The sequence below is a fragment of the Pan troglodytes genome, chromosome 5 (assembly GCF_028858775.2).
Source record: "Pan troglodytes isolate AG18354 chromosome 5, NHGRI_mPanTro3-v2.0_pri, whole genome shotgun sequence".
NCBI classification, from domain to species: domain Eukaryota; kingdom Metazoa; phylum Chordata; class Mammalia; order Primates; family Hominidae; genus Pan; species Pan troglodytes.
In genome coordinates, this window is record NC_072403.2 from 23641976 (window position 1) to 23660004 (window position 18029).

At 41.5% G+C, this 18029-nt stretch overlaps 1 protein-coding gene across 11 annotated transcripts in view; it reads right to left on the bottom strand.

Annotated features, from left to right (window-relative positions):
- Nucleotides 1-18029, bottom strand: part of NUP153 (nucleoporin 153) — a 92293-nt gene that overhangs the window by 67372 nt on the left and 6892 nt on the right. For all 11 annotated transcript variants that reach the window (XM_063812801.1, XM_009450561.5, XM_054685613.2 and 8 more), the window contains exon 2: nucleotides 6381-6603. In XM_063812801.1, coding sequence (XP_063668871.1) covers nucleotides 6381-6603 — 223 coding nt within the window. The remainder of the gene's footprint in view (nucleotides 1-6380; nucleotides 6604-18029) is intronic.

Here is an 18029-nt window from a genome sequence, read left to right on the forward strand (position 1 = left end):
GAATGGACATTGTATTATCAAGCATCAGAACAACATTAATCTCTATGCACATCTCATTAGAGCTCTTGGGTGACCAGATGCATTGTTAATGAGCAGTGTTGTTTTGAAAATAATCGTTTTGTCCCCAAGCAAGAGGTCTCAACAACGGGCTTAAAATGTTCAGTAAACCATGCTGTAAATAGATGTGTTGTCATCCAGGTTTTGTTGTTTCAATTACACAGCACAGGCAGAGTAGATTTAGCATAATTCTTAGGAGCCCTAGGATCTTTGATATGGTAAATATGCATTGGCTTCAACTTACACTCACCAGTTGCATTAACCCCTAATAAGAGAGTTAGCCTATCCTTTGATGCCAGGCATTGATGTCTCTTCTCTGGCTATCAAAATCCTAGATGGTATCTTCTTCCAACAGCGGGCCATGTTTCATCTGAAAATATGTTGTTTAGTGTAGTCATCTGATAGTTTAGATGTTTGTCCCTCCAAATCCTATGTTGAAATTTGATCCCCAATGTTGGAAGTGGGGTCGAATGGGAAGTCTTTGGGTCATGGGGGCAGATTCCTCATGAATGGCTTGGTACCCTACCCAAGGTAGTGGGTTCACATGATATTTGGTTGTTAAAATAGTCTGGGACCTCCTTACTCTTGCTCCCTTCTCCCTCCATGTGACTGATATGCCTGCTCCCACTCTGCCTTCTGCCATGAGTAAAACCTTGAGACCACACTAAAAGCCAAGCAGATGCTGGTGCCATGCCCACACAGTTTGCAGAACCATGAGCCAAATAAGCCTCTTTTCTTTATAAATTACCCAGTCTCAAGTATTCCTTTATAGAATGCAAAATGGACTAATAAACCACCTTTGTCAGTGCTCTTAGCTAAATCTTCTGGATAACTTATTGCAGCTCCTACATCAGCACTTGTTGCTTCACCTTGCCCTTTTATGTTACAGAGACAGATTCTTTCCCTAAACCTCATGAATAAATCTCTGCTGGCTTCCAGCTTTTCTCCTGCAGCTTTATCATCTCCCTCAGACTTCACAGAACTGAAGGGAGTTAGGGCTTGCTCTGGATTACACTTTGGCTTAAGGGAATTTTGTAGCTAGTTTGATCTTCTATCTAAACCACTCAAACTTTCTACACATAAGCAACTGGCTGCTTTGCTTTCCTATTATCCTTTGTGTGTTTACTAGAGCAGCACTTTTAATTTCCATCAATAACTTTTCCTTTGCATTCACGAGTTGGCTAACTGGTGCAAGAGGCCTAGCTTCAGGCCTGTCTCAGCTGTCCACATGCCTTCCTCACTAAACTTACATACTTACAGCTTTTGGATAAAAGACGGGGAACTCTGATTTCCACTTGAACACTTAGAGGCCACTGTAAGGTTACTAATTAGCCTAATTTCAATACTGTCAGAGAATAGGGAGGCCCAGAAAGAGGGAGAAAAAAGGGGAATAGCCAGTTGGTGGAGCAGCTGGAACACACACAACATTTACTGATTAAGTTCATCATCTTATATGGGTGTGGCTCGTGGCACCCCAAAACAATTACAATAGTAATACCAAAGAGCACTGATCACCATGATAGATACATAATTTAAAAGTTTGAAATACTGCAAGAATTACCAAAATGTGACAGACATGTTAGCGTATGCTGGTGGAAAAATGGCACTGATCAACTTTCTTGACATGGGATTGCCACAAACTCAATTTGTAAAAAATGCAGTATGTGCAAAGTGCAATAAAATATGTATTTATAAAATTAATATTTAGTAAACAACTAAATTTATTTAGGACTGCCATATGTTAGCTTTCCAGAATCTGACACTACTTCAGCAGCAGATATATAGTCATGTGCCACATAAGAACAGTCAACTAGTTGGGAGCGGTGGCTCACGCCTGTAATCCCAACACTTTGGGAGGCTGAGGCAGGTGGATCATGAGGTCAGGAGATCAAAACCATCCTGGCTAACACGGAGAAACCCCGTCTTTACTAAAAATACAAAAAAAATTAGCCAGGCCTGGTGGCGGGCACCTGCAGTCCCAGCTACTTGGGAGGCTGAGGCAGGAGAATGGCGTGAACCCGGGAGGCGGAGCTTGCAGTGAGCCGAGATCAAGCCACTGCACTCCAGCCTGGGCAACAGAGCAAGACTCTGTCTCAAAAAAAAAAAAAACAAAAAACTGTTATATAAACAGTTGTCCCATAAGATTATGAAGAAGCTGAAAAATCTGTATTCCCTAGTGACATCACAGCCATCCTAAGGCCTTAGTGCAATGCATTACTCAGGAGTCTGCAGTTATGCTGATGTAAATAAACTCAGTGTTACCAGTCATATAAAACTAGAGCAAATACATTTATGTACTCTATAGAATACTATACTTGGTAATGATAATAAATGACTATGTAACTGTTTTATGTACTTAACTATACCTTTTATCACTAGAGTATACTCCTTCCACTTACATTAAAAAAAAAATTGACTCACAGGTGGTGGCTCACACCTGTAATCTCAGCACTTTGGGAGGCCAAGGCAGGAGGCTCACTTGAGGCCAGTTGAAGCCCAGCCTAAGCAACAGAGTTTGACCTCGTCTCCTCAAAAAAATTTAAAAAATTAGCTGGGCGTGGTAGCACACGCCTATAGTCCCAACTACTTGGGAGGCTGAGGTGGGAGGATCGCTTGAGCCTGGAAGGTTGAGGTTGCAGTGAGCCATGATGGTGCCACTGCACTCCAGCCTGGGTAACAGAATGAGATCTTGTCTTTAACAAAAAAAAAAAAAAAAAAGAAAGAAAGAAAAAGTCAACTGTAAACAGCCTTAGGTAAGTCCTTCTGGAAGTATTCCAGAAGAAGGCATTGTTATCATAGGAGATGATAGCTCCATGGATGTTACTGCCCCTGAAGAGTATCCAGTGCGACAAGATGTGGGGTTAGAAAGCCATGATATTGCTGATACTGACTTTATGTAGGGCTAGGTTAATGTGCGCATGTCTTAATTGTTAACAAACCTTTTTTTTGTTTCTTTTTTTTTTTTGAGACGGAGTCTCGCTCTGTCGCCCAGGCTGGAGTGCAGTGGCGCGATCTCGGCTCACTGCAAGCTCCGCCTCCCGGGTTCATGCCATTATCCTGCCTCAGCCTCTGGAGTAGCTGGGACTACAGGCATGTGCCACCATGCCTGGCTAATTTTTTGTATTTTTAGTAGAGACGGGGTTTCACCATGTTAGCCAGGATGGTCTCAATCTCCTGACCTCATGATCCACCCACCTCGGCCTCCCAAAGTTCTGGGATTAACAAAGTTTTAAAAGTTAAGAAAAAAAAACAGTACTATAGAAAAAAGCTTAGAGAGTAAGGACATTAAAAATATTTTTGTGCAGCTATATAATCTGTTTATGTTTAAAGCTAACTGTTTTAACAAGAGTAAAAAAGTTTTTTACATTTCAAAAATGTATATCTTATTTATAAAGATACAGTAAGCGAAGGTTTATTGTTGAAGAAAAATCTTTTAGTAAATTATAGCCTAAGTGTACAGTGTTTATAAAGTTTACAGTACTGTACAATAATGTTCTAGGCCTTCAGATTCACTCACCACTCACTGACTCACCCAGAGCAGCTTCCAGTCCTGTAAGCTTCATTTAGGATTAAGTATCCTAAACAAGCATACCATTTTTTATCTCTTATATCATATGTACCTTTTCTATGCTTAGATATGTTCAGATACACAAATATTCACTATTATAATTGCCTACAGTATTCAGCACAGTAACAGGCTGTGCAGGTTTGCAATCTAGGAACAGGCTACAGCCTAGGTAAGAGTAGGCTAAGTTAGTATGAGTATACACTATGATATTTGCAGTGACAAAACTGCCTAACAATGTATTTCTCAGAACGTATCCCCATAGTTAAGCAACACATAACTGTTTTGAGAATGCACTGTCAAATTTAAGTGTAATTACTTCACAGAGTAAATATAACTGTAATTTCTGTTATATCTAGTAAGATCTATATTCATCTTATTGGGGAGTTTAAGTCACACTCTTATGTGACTGCAGGTATTAATAAGTAGACAAAGGTCAAGGCAGACTGTAAGAACTGTCTGGCCAATGTGGTGAAACCCTGACTCTACTAAAAAATACAAAAAATTAGCCAGGCGTGGTGGCAGGTGCCTTGTAATCCCGGCTACTCAGGAGGCTGAGGCAGAAGAAATGCTTGAATCCGGGAAGCGGGGGTTGCAGTGACCTGAGATCGCACCACTGCACTCCAGCCTAGACAACAGAGTGAAACTCCATCTCAAAAAAACAAAACGAAAACAAACAAGAAAAAAAACCAAGAACTGACCGGGACTTACAAGGTTTAAGATAGCAGGATTCAGATCTAAGACAAGCATGAGGTAGAAAAATGCTATCAAGTTTTTGAAGCAGGCCAGGTACAGTGGCTCGCACCTGTAACCCTAAGCACTTTGGGAGGCCAAGGCAGGCAGATCGCTTCAGCTCAGGAGTCCAGTCTGGGCAAAATGGTGAAACCCCATCTCCACTTTAAAAAAAAAAAAAAATTAGCCAGGCCTGGTGATCCACACCAGTAGTCCCAGTTACTTGGGGGGCTGAGGTGGGAAGATCACTTGAGCCTGGGAGGTGGAGGTTGCAGTGAGCTGAGATTGTGCCACTGCACTCCAGCCTGTGAGACAGAGTGAGACCTTGGCTCAAAAAAAGAAAATAAAAAAAATTTTTTTAAGTTTTTGAAGTAGATATCAAAATGCTGCCCACAACTTGCTTCTAAATACATCAGGTGAGTTGGGGGTAGGAAGGTAGGGAAATAGGTGTGCGAATAGAGTATAAACAAGATCAGCCGTGACTTGATTATTGTTGAAGCTCAGTAATGGGGAGCCGGGGGCGGGCGGCGGGGGAGGGGGGCGGGGAGTGGTGTCATTGTACTATCCTCTTTATTTCTCTAGGTTTAAAAAATTTCCATAATAAAGTTTAGAAGTTATACACAAACGTGTGTATAATATACATGTAACAGAAAATCTTCCTTATACATTTAATAATATAATGAATAAAATCAGTTTGAGTTGACCTTGGCATAAATTCATCCTGCTATTTTCATGAAAATACAAATATACATAAACTGTACAGAGAATAAGAAACTCTCCATGTCTTTCACACCTAAATTCTTGAAGTTAGTTAATCCTTACAAATATGCTCATTAGGATAGAAAAGATCATTTCTATAGCTATCTTAGAAAAGACAGTCACTGTGGATATACTAGAACTCTCTAACCAAAAGGAAACAAATCTCATAACCAGGAAACAGAGGGGGGAAAACAGAAAAAGAAAAGCCAGAGTCCCTTTCACTGGCCAGAAAAGAAAATAACACAGAGGCAGTCAGCTTAGAGATCTACCAGATAAAACCTCAAGATGGCTGCTGGTAATATATTTAAAAGCAATCTTGAAAAGTACAGACATTAAAACTTAAGTTACTCTAATAAAAGTAAGTGAACATTCAAAGAATACATCTAGTTGAACATTACTAAGAAAAATTAGATTTGCCATTTCTCTAAAATAAAAACCATTCTTTCAGGGCCATTTCATTATCGCTATTTTTTACTATGGACAAATCAGGCAGGGAGATGTTACTAAGTACACCAAAATTAACAGGGCATACAACCAAATCAATTATTTATTTGAGACTTTAACATAGGGCTACAAAAAGTTTTGTAATTATGTATTTCAAAACATGTAGTGAAAGAAAAAATGTATATACTGAAAGAAACATACACTGAGAGATAAATTGGGCTTCATCGAAATTTAAAATATGTGCTTTAAAGGACAGGATTGGCTGGGCACGGTGGCTCACGCCTGTAATCTCAGCACTTTGGAAGGCTGAGGCGGGTGGATCATGAGGTCAGGAGATCGAGACCATCCTGGCTAACACGGTGAAACCCCGTCTCTATAAAAAATACAAAAAAAAAAATTAGCTAGGTGTGGTGGCAGGCACCTGTAGTCCCAGCTACTTGGGAGGCTGAGGCAGGAGAATGGCATGAATTCGGGAGGCGGAGCTTGCGGTGAGCAGAGATCACACCCTGCACTCCAGCCTGGGCCACAGAACGAGACTCCCTCTCAAAAAACAAAAAAAAGAAAGAAAAAAAGAAAAAGAAAAGAAAATTAAAACCCAAAATCCAACATCAGAGCTTGCACTCTTAACTGATATAGTTTATCAACCTTCCTTAATAAATAAAACACTGATAAATAAAAAAGACATCCAATTTGAACCTGATTATCATCCTCTTCCCACATGGTTTAGGTACCGCCTGATTAGATTTACCATAACTAGGTAGTGTCTTCAAAATTAGGGCATGAAAACCTATCATTCATGACAAAATATTCACATTTTACTTACCTTCTGTATTACTGACTGCTGGCTCAGGTGTGATTCTCCCATCAGTAATATTAGAGCTCTCCTCATCGGCATATATCAGATGGTCCTCTTTATTTTCTGGCCAGCGTGGAACCTCGCTTGTGTCTGTTGAACAGCTGCATACATCTTCATTCTTGTTGAAGTATCTTTGTAGCCACCCTGGCACAATATTCTTAACAGATTCTGTAACCCTGCTAAGAATGCCCTGTTGAGAGAAAAAACATATGATTACAGTTTTAGAAATTTATCTTTTTAAAATAAGTACCTACTCACTGAAAGCCAGGCCAAGCAAAACACAATGGTGTCCAACAAGTTTGCCAAAATTCAGTTACTACAGTTACTGCTAACATAATGGTTTTTACAAATTCTACAGATGTGAAATTCTTTCTTTCTTCTATATGCATACATAAGGCAATAATTGTCCCAAATGGCTGCATTATTCTAATCCTTAAAAAAACCCCAAAAGGCCATCAAATACTCAATGTCGATTTTAGATTTATTAATATGTAATACATGTTTTAATCTCAGAGAAAAGGCATCCATTTTTTCCCAGTATGTTAAAACATAAACAATACTTTCAATAGCTTTCTCAAGCAATTATTTTACTGCACATGCTTTAAGATAAATAAAAATTCAGACAACGAGAAATACGAGAGTTAAAAAAAAAAAAAATACAGGAACTAAAACAATCTGGCCAAGCGAGGTGGCTCATGCCTGTAATCCTAGCACTTTGGGGGACTGAGGTGGGCAGATCACCTGAGGTCGGGAGTTCAAGACCAGCCTGACCAACATGGAGAAACCCCATCTCTACTAAAAATACAAAAAATTAGCAGGGCATGGTGGCGCATGCCTATAATCCCAGCTACTCAGGAGGCTGAGGCAGGAGAATCACTTATATCCAGGAGACAGAGGTTACAGGGAGCCCAGACTGCGCCATGGCACTCTAGCCCGGGCAACAAGGGCAAAACTCCATCTCAAAAAACAAAACAAAACAAATAAACAAAAAAAACCAAGTAATCCAACAAAAATAAACTCAAGAAACAATCTAAAATCTTTTCTGATGTTGAAATTTCACTGAAATTTAAGCAAATGTTGGCTTAAAATCTCAGTGATTAATTTTATTACAGTAACTTCTTTTTTTTTTTTGAGACGGAGTTTCACTCTTGTTGCCCAGGCTGGAGTGCAACGGTGCGATCTCGGCCCACCACAACCTCCGCCTCCTGGGTTCAACGGATTCTCCTGCCTCAGCCTCCCAATTAGCTGGAATTACACCACACCCAGCTAATTTTGTATTTTTAGTAGAGACGGGGTTTCTCCATGTTGGTCAGGCTGGTCTCGAACTCCCGACCTCAGGTGATCCGCCCACCTCTGCCTCCCAAAGTGCTGGGATTACAAGCATGAGCCACCGTGCCCAGCTATTATGGTAACTTTTAAAAGAAAGGGAAAGTAATGTGGTATAATAGCTTTCACTATTATTTTTATTGTAGTTTGGCTATGTGCTAGACACTATTCTAAGCAACTTATACATATTATTTAGTTTAATCCTCACCATAACTTTATGAACTAATATCCCCACCTTATGGATAAGACAAACAATGAAGTTAAATAACTTGCCCAAAGTAGAAACACAACTACCACAGTATATTTAAGACAGAGTAAAAGTATGGGCTTTGGGCTCACGCCTGTAATCTCAGCACTTTGGGAGGCCGAGGTAAGCGGATCACGAGGTCAGGAGATTGAGACCATCCTGGCTAACACGGTGAAACCCCGTCTCTACTAAAAATACAAAAAATTACCCGGGCGTGGTGGCGGACGCATGTAGTCCCAGCTACTCGGGAGGCTGAGGCAGGAGAATGGCGTGAACCCGGGTGGCGTAGCTTGCAGTGAGCCGAATGTGCAGTAAAATAATTGCTTGAGAAAGCTTGCAGTGAGCCGAGATCTCCTGGGCGACAGAGCGAGACTCCGTCTCAAAAAAAAAAAGTATGGGCTTTGGGATTGCCAGGACCTAGGGTAAAATTTGAGGACCTCCCTGTACTTTGATTTACTCTAGGTAAAGTAACACTGCCTCCTATTATTTATAGTAATTATAACGAAAATCAAATGAAATAATGTGAAGGCATGTATCAATTTACAAGGTATAACAGAAACATACTGAAAACTTTTTTACTAACAAGGAAAAAAGCTGGCAATAAACTGGGGTAAGGTAACCAATTTTAGGCAACAATTTATTTCACGAAGCAGATTTAGTAGGATTTCAAAGAAAGAGTCAAAGAAAGGAAAAAAATGACTCAGTAGGTACAGAAAACAATAAAATCAAGGCAGAATATATAAATCTACCTAGAAGGGAAACTCAAGACAGAGGCCTTAAAATATCCTGCCAACAAAAAAAATGGAAGACATTTCTGATACAGGCACTTGAATAGTAATTTCCTTACTATGTGAAAAGGTAGCCGGGCGCGGTGGCTCACGCCTGTAATCACAGCACTTTGGGAGGCCGAGGTGGGTGGATCGTGAGATCAGGAGTTCAAGACCAGCCTGACCAATATGATGAAACCCCGCCTCTACTAAAAATACAAAAAAAATTAGCCGGGTGTGGTGGTGTGCATCTGTAATCCCAGCTACTCAGGAGGCTGAGGCAGGAGAATTGCTTGGAACTGGCAGATGGAGGTTGCAGTGAGCTAAGATCACGCCATTGCACTCCAGCCTGGGCAACAGAGCGAAAGCAAGACTCCGTCTCAAGAAAAAAAAAGGAAAGGTATAGGTAACAACTGGGAAGCATGTAATTATTCTTCCATGTATTGTGCAAATTTTCAATAGCTCTACAAGTAAGCTCTCTATCAAACACATGAAGCTAAGTTCTAGAACACTAACTACTGAACAACACCAATTCACTGTTCCCCTTTTCTTTGCTAATATTACACAGTATTAGTTACTATGGAAAGAAAGCCTATATACCTATATCCAATATTTAATATTTGTAAAAACACACCTAATACTAGTTACTTATCCCATTTCCATACTTCAAGACTTGAAAGTGTTTAAAAGCTATAATACAGTTTAAGACAGACTTAAGGCTGGGCGTGGTGGCTCACGCCTGTAATCTCAGCACTTTGGGAGGCCGAGTCTGGTGGATCACTTGAGGCCAGGAGCTGGAGACCAGCCTGGCCAACATGGCAAAACCCCGTATCTACTAAAAATACAAAAATTAGCCAGGCATGATGGTGCATGCCTGTAATCCCATGAGGCAGGAGAATCGCTTGAACGTGGGAGGCAGACGTTACAGTGAGCCAAGATCGGGCCATTGCACTCCAGCCTGGGTGACACAGCGAGACTCCAGCTCAGAAAAACGAAAAAAGACTTAAAAACAAAGACATACTTGATATAGGTGACAGGCTAGCTAAAGCACTATAGCAAGAATTTTTTTTTTCCAGAGACCTGTGTCATACCAGGTAGAGTGCAATGGCACGTGATCATGGCCCACTGCAGCCTCAAACTCCTGGCCTCTCATCTCAGCCTTCCAAGTAGCCAGGACTACAGGCCGACTACCACATCCAGCTATAGCAATTCTAGAATTTAATGTAGATTTAAAAATTTTTTTGTGGACTTCAAGTAAGGTGTTTAGCTACTAAACGTATCAGAGATTCCTGTGATCCCTATCCACCTGGAAGGCAAGTATAGAACAACTTTAAATTGGCGCCACCCTCACTCATAGATCCCTCATGTGGCAACACCTCATGTGGCAACATTAGGTATCTTCAAAAACAATTGGAAAACAAAACTGGTCAAAGTGGATATAATAAAGCTCACTCACTAAAATACATGAACTTAGATTACAGACCTATTTTCTATACTAAAATTTAACCAACTTAACTAGTCTCAGCCCAGAAGAGCTTAATACAGGAACAGTGAGACAGAGACATTACTAGTGGCACAGTGAATGACAGCATGAGGAGTAAAAAGGAATGCAGGCTATATTAGCTACAACTGTAGCACAGGCCTGTAGTCTTAGCTACTTGGGAGGCTGAGACAGGAGAATCACTTGAGCCTAGGAATTCAAGGTTGCAGTCAGCTATGACTGTACCACTGCGCTCCTGCCTGGGTGACAGAGACCCTGTTTCTAAAAACAAAAACAAAGACAAAAAGAAAGGAGGGAGGATGGGAAGAAGGAAGGAAAATAATAAAATGGACCTGGAACCAGTATGAAGGAACAAACATCCTTGTGTTTCCATACCCTAATATACCTTTGTAGGTTAAATGACCCTAAGTCATTAAGAAAAAGTTAAATTAAGCTTAATATAATTGAGTGGTCCTCAAAGTGTGATCCCTTTTTAGCAGTATTATCAGCATCATCCCAGGTCCTTCTCCAGCCCTTAGTAGGATAATCTCCAGAGGTAGGTCCCACCTGTTTTATCAAGCCCTCTGAAGTGATTCTAATATTGGAAATCAGATACATTTCAGGAAATTAAGATACATTTTAGAGAAGCCCCTCCAAAACAGATGAATAAAATTGTGCATTCTTGAAAGGCTTAATCTTCAGTTATCTAGAAAAAATATACATGTGGAGCACTAGTCAGACAATATTTAAGATTATAATGAAAATATTCTAAAGTGAATCAGGTAAACAAATCTTACAGACCATTTTAGACTGTGCTAAATACATACAGTTCATAAAATTGTTTTCCTAGTGTTTCCCAAACTTTAGCCATGATTTTCACCTGTACTGTTTTTCTCTGAATCCACTCACTTGGATTTAAAGTTTTTCTTTAAGTCTACTCACTTTTCTTAAAATTTAGCTTTTTCCTACACACACACACACACACACACACACACACACACACACACACATAAAATCACAGATTTGATGCTGTGCTGGTATCCACTTGCCCTTTTCTCAGCCCATTTTTTATAGGCTGTTTCTATGGACTGCACTACCAACTGGTTTCTGGTAAGACTGCCCCATGAGAGATATTAGACAACACTAGATATTAGAGAATGGGAGTAAAGAGAAGTCTTTTTTTGTGCTCCTCCCTGCTTAAATCTTGCTCCATCTCCAAAACTACCACTCCAGCACCCCTCCACTCCAGTTACAGCATTTCTTCCCTTTATTCTTCCAGTCCTAGAGAAGGTAGCAGCGTTCTGCTATTAGTCTCTGGGTATCTTGCTATCCTGTATTTATTCCATTAACCACCAGCATATCTCTAAGTAGACCCTTCTTAAAGATACTTCCTTTGAGGCCGGGCACAGTGGCTCACGCCTGTAATCCCAGCACTTTGGGAGGCCGAAGTGGGCAGATCACTTGAAGTCAGGAGCTGAGACCAGCCTGGCCAACATGGTGAAACCCCAGCACTACTAAAAATACAAAAATTAGCTGGGTGTGGTGGCACACTCCTGTAATCCCAGCTACTAGGAAGGCTGAGGCAGAAAAAACGCTTGAACCCGGGAGGCAGAGGTTGCAGTGAGCTGAGATCGTACCACTGCACTCCAGCCTGTAATCCCAGCACTCCCAAAGTGCACCACCACCGCGCCTGGCCTAATACTTCTCTAGTAGAAATTTGCATGGCCTCTTTACTTTTTCAGGTCTTTGCTTATATAATAGGACACCCATCTCATTTTGCTTCCCAGCTTTATTTTTTATTAAAAATTTTTTTCTATATTTTTTTCAAAATTGGGTATCCCATTCCACCTACTTTATTGATAGCACTGGATCACCATATTATATGTTTATGCGTTACATATTATGTTTACTTGTTTCCTTGTCTTCCTAACTTAGAACATAAGCTCCAAGAAGGCAGGAACTTGTTCACTGCTGTATCCTCTGTATTTAATGCTTGACATGTGGTATGTGATCAGTAAGTATTGACTGAATGAAGAATAGTAATGTTTGCCTTTACCTCCATGAGTTAGTATAGATTCTAAAATATTCACCAGGATAAAGACCCTTTTCTGGTCCATTTATGTACTGTTTTACAGAGATGAAGGTTGGGATAAAGAAATAAAGGATAGGAGCTGGGCCCGGTGGCTCACGCCTGTAATCCCAGCACTTCCGGAGGCCGACGCGGGCTGATTACCTGAGGTCAAGAGTTCAAGACCAGCCTGGCCAACATGGTGAAACCCTGTCTCTACAGAAATACAAAATTCAGCTGGGCATGATGGTGATGCCTGTAATCCTAGCTACTCAGGAGGCTGAGGGGGAAGAATCGCTTGAACCTGGGAGGCGGAGGTTGCAGTGAGCCAAGATCGTGCCACTGCACTCCAGCCTGAGTGACAGAGCAAGACTCCGTCTCACAAAAAAGAAAAGAAAAGAAAAAGAAATAAAGGATGGGGCTGGGGCCACGGTGGCTTACTCCTATAAGCCCAGCACTTTGGGAGGCTGAAGCGGGAGAATCACGAGGTCAGAAGTTCAAGACCAGCCTGGCCAACATAGTGAAACCCCGTCTCTACTAAAAATAAAAAAAAAGTAGCCGGGCATGGTGGTGGGCACCTGTAGACCCAGCTACTTGGAAGGCTGAGGTAGGAGAATCGCTTGAACCCAGGAGGCAGAGGTTGCAGTGAGCAGAGTTCACGCCACTGCACTCCAGCCTGAGCAACAAAGCGAGACTCTGTCTCAAGAAAAAAAAAAAAAAGAGAGAGAGAGAGTGGGAAGTACTACGGACTGAACGAACAAAAAGGTGCTAAGACCCAAATACAGGCGTGTCCTCGGATCATGCAATTCAAAGCTTCTGGTAACCTTATCAATAAATGCTAAATCTAGTAAAACTTAAAATAGCTTTAAATCTCGCAAAATTCCCTTTAAATTGTGTGCATACCCATGTGTGACAATCTGTGTAATCTTTAGTTCTGTAGTTTATATATCTAGTCACTTATAAAAGGACTAAAACAGTGGTTCTCAAAGTGTAGTTCTCAGATCAGCAGCATTGGTGTAGCCTATGAGCTCGTTAGAAAGGCAAATTTATTTTAATAAGCTCTTGAATTTGATTCTTCTGCAAATTAATGTTTGAGAACCACTATACTGAAACCATCAAAAACTCAGTGACCTGTTATTCTAATTAAGGCCTTGGTATACATAACCATGATTATAAGCTTAACTACAATAGAATTTTACCTAAAAGACCACCATTTTAATTAGTATCTTATTGTCTACCAAACACATATTTATAAACATCTTTTTAATATCAACTCTGAAAAATCAATGAGAAGTTAACATAAAAGCCGACCTTCGAGTTGATTTCCACCGTTAAAGACTTACACAGAATATGTGTTTATGATGCACAGCCAACTATAAGACATTAGAAATTTTTTAAAAACTACTACGGAAAAGAAATATTATGCACAGTACTGGAAAGGAGACTATCAAGAGTTAACAGGGGGCTGGGCACAGTGGCTCACGCCTGTAATCCCAGCACTTCAGGAGGCCAAGGCGGGCGGATCATGAGGTCAGGAGATCGAGACCATCCTGGCTAACACGGTGAAACCCTGTCTCTACTAAAAATACAAAAAATTAGCTGGACATGGTGGCGGGCACCTGTAGTCCCAGCTTCTCAGGAGGCTGAGGCAGGAGAATGGTGTGAACCCGGAAGGCGGAGCTTGCAGTGAGCTGAGATTGCGCCGCTGCACTCCAGCCTGGGTGACAGAGTGAGACTCCGTCTCAAAAAAAAAAAAAAAAGAAAAAGAAAATACTGAAACAATTTTTTGAAAATAAAATGAAGTTGATGTTCCAGTTGATCGTCCCATTGCACTCCAGCCTGGGTGACAAGAGTGAAACTGTCTCAAAACAAACCAACCAACCAACCCCAAAAAAGTTAAGGGACCCTGCCTACCAAACAGATCTGGAGAGGTACCTCCTTGACTGGCAGTTTTTTAAAAGAGTTTTGAAGTACTAAAGACTTCAGCCACTAACAAATAATAGTAAAAAGAGTCTGACAAGAGGAAAAACGGTTTTCTTACGGAAGAAAAGGTTCCTTTGACCTTACTACCAAGGAAGGCCCAATGTAACCCACCTATGTTTTCAGGAGTTCTTGAGAGAAGAGTTCTTCAGGTCTTTACAGGAAATAAGCAGGCATGAGGGAAATAAGCTTTCTGTATGGACCTGAAGAGTGCTTTAAGATTTAAAAACAAGGCCAGGCACGGTGGCTCACGCCTGTAATCCCAGCACTTTGAGAGGCCGAGGCGGGTGGATGACAAGGTCAGGAGATCGAGACCATCCTGGCTAACATGGTGAAACCCCGTCTCTATTAAAAATATAAAAAATTAGCCAGGTGTGGTGGATGCCTGTAGTCCCAGCTACTCGGGAGGCTGAGGCAGGAGAATGGCGTGAACCCGGCAGGCGGAGCTTGCAGTGAGCCAACATCGCGCCACTGCACTCCAACCTGGGCCACAGAGCGAGACTCCATCTCAAAAAAATAAAATAAAATAAAAAATAAATAAATAAAATCTTAAAAAACAGCCAGGTGCAGTAGCTTACATCTGTAATCCCAGCACATTGGGAGGCCGAGGTGGGCAGATCACTTGAGGTCAGGAGTTTGAGACCAGCCTGACCAACATGGTGAAATACTATTTCTACTAAAACTACAAAAATTAGCTGGCGGGTGGTGTGCGCCTGTAATCCCAGCTACCCAGGAGGCTGAGGCAGGAGAATCACTTGAACCTGGGAGACGGAGGTTGCAGTGAGCCCAGATCACACCACTGCACTCCAGCCTGGGCTACAGAGCAAGACTCCGTCTCAAAAAAAAAAATTAATCTTAAAAAATACTCTGTGACCCTAAAGCAAAGTCTACACTTCATAATCATAAATAATAAATTTAAGTTCAAGGATTAAAGGAGTGAATTTTAGAATGTGAACTGGCTAAATCCACTGGGTATTCTCTCTCCAAGAAAGAAGGGTTCTTCATTTGGCAAAACATGTCAAAAATGCCACTGAGATTTAGACTAATTAAAAATTCAATCTGGGGATTAGAATTCAATACTACATACATATCAGGAACATTCAACGTATAAGGTACTGTGAATACATTAGCTTTTCAAATTATATTTAACCTGAGTTGAAGGATTAATGAGCTGGGCGCAGTGGCTCATGCCTGTAATCCCAGCACTTTGGGAGGCTGAGGCAGACAGGTCACCTGAGGTCAGGAGTTCAAGACAAGCCTGGCCAACATGGTGAAACCCTGTCTCCATTAAAAAATGCAAAAATTAGCCAGGCGTGGTGGCAGGCACCTGTAATCCCAGCTACTTGAGAGGCTGAGGGAGGGAGAATTGCTTGAACCCAGGAGGCAGAGGTTGCAGTGAGCCGAGATCACATCACTGCACTCCAGCCTGGGCGACTGAGCGAGACTCCATCTCAAAAAAAAGGATTAATGAAAGGCAGCTGGGGTGGGGGAAGGCTATTCTATAACACTAACTCAGAACTCACTTGTAATTAACGACATTCTTTTCTTATAAACCTTTTCACATGAATAACCAGAGGCATCTTTTCAGTATGGCCAACTCCTTGTCATTCCTATATATCCTTCCTTCCTTCTATACAAAGCTCTTTTCTTCCTACTAGTTTTCTTGACTTCAGTTCTGTTCAACTCCCTTTTCTTCACATTATCCTTAGCAGTGTTCAGATTATAAAATCTCCTTTCTCAAATAATTTCACTGGATCTTTAACTATAAATATCAAATGCAGTCCATCATCAGTTTTAAGGTTCTGGAATCTTATTCTCCCAGGGAGCAGGTTTTTAATTCTTCAGCTAGAAAAATACTTTAAATGGCTAGAGGACTTGGACTGATTGGATAGGGTAAACTTCGCTGCTGAATGGCATAGGCTTATAAAATACAACCAATAATGTCTTAGATTTGGATGTTAAATTCAGATTATTGAAACTAGATTCAGGTCCAAGCACCGCGGCTCACGCCTGTAATCTCAGTGCTTTGGAGGCCGAGGCAGGGGTTCTGCTTCAGTCCAGGAGTTGGAGACCAGCATGGGGAACATGGGGAAACCCTGTCTCTACCGAAAAAATACAAAAATTAGCTGGGAGCAGCCGGGCGTGGTGGCTCACGCCTGTAACCCCAGCACTTTGGGAGGCCGAGGTGGGCGGATCACAAGGTCAGGAGATTGAGACCATCCTGGCTAACATGGTGAAACCCCATCTCTACTAAGAATACAAAAAATTAGCGGGGCGTGGTGGTGGGCACCTGTAGTCCCAGCTACTTGGGAGGCTGAGGCAGGAGAATGGCGTGAACCCAGGAGGCAGAGCTTGCAGTGAGCCGAGATCGCGCCACTACACTCCAGCTTGGGCCACAGAGCGAGACTCCGTCTCAAAAAAAAAAAAAAAAAAAAAAGAGCTGGGAGCCTGAAGCAGGAGAATCACTTGAATCCCGGGGGGGGGGGGGGGGGCGGAGGTTGCAGTGAGCCAAGATCGTGCCATTGCACTCCAGCCTGGGCAACAGAGTGACACTGTCTTAAAAAAAAAAAGAAAACTCAATAAAAGCTCACAGTAGTTAAACTCACTAAAAGTTTCCTACAAGATACTATCACACTTTTTCTCATGTAACATGTTTGAAAATTGGGAGTAAGAGTTTGTTTCTTAAATCACACTAAGAAAAAGATACGCAAAATCAAGCAAACTGAAATATCTATAGATAGAAAAGGCATCCTATCATCCTGTTTCTGACAGTAAATTGTATGTGTCAGCAAGACTTGAAACCAAGCTTCCCAACACAGAAGAATCTTTTAAAAATATATTACAACCATGAAGATAAGCCAAATAGCTACAGATAATTTTTTTTTTTTTTAATACAAGCTAGCTGGGCGTGGTGGCTCAAGCCTGTAATCCCAACACTTTGGGAGGCTGAGGCAGGCGGATCACGAGGTCAGGACTTCGAGACCAGCCTGGCCAACATGGTGAAACCCCGTCCCTACTAAAGATGTAAAAAATTAGCCAGGAATAATGGTGCGTGCTACTCCAAAGGCTGAGGCATGAGAATCACTTGAACCTGGCAGGCGGAGGTTGCAGTGAGCCGAAATCGCACCATTGCACTTCAGCCTGGGTGACAGGGCGAGACTCGTCTCAAAAAAAAAAAAAAAACAAAAAAAAAAACAAGATAATTACAATCTTTGCAATAATACTCTGTGCCTAATGAAAATGGTTTTGGCCGGGCAAGGTGGCTCACGCCTGTAATCCCAGCACTTTGGGAAGCCGAGGAGGGCAGATCACTTGAGGTCAGAAGTTTGAGACCACCATACCAACATGGTGAAACCCCGTGTCTACTAAAAATACAAAAATAGCCAGGCGTGGTGGCACACACCTGTAACCCCAGCTACTCAGGAGGCTGAAGCAGGAGAATCCCTTGAGCCTGGGAGGCGGAGACTGCAGTGAGCCAAGATCACACCATGGCACTCCAGCCTGGGTGACAGAGCTAGATTCTGTCTCAAAAAAAAAGAAAAGTAAACAGTTTTAATTAGTGACATCAGACTACAATTTTTATTTTACTTCAAACTAAGATATCTGCCTTGTCAGGGACTTCCCAGAAAATGGATACAGCAAGTGGACTTTTTTTGTCACTTATTAGAAAAATTAAGTAACTTAATATAATACCACACAAAACCTCTCATCACAAACAAGACCTACTTTGCATTAAACAATTTAATAC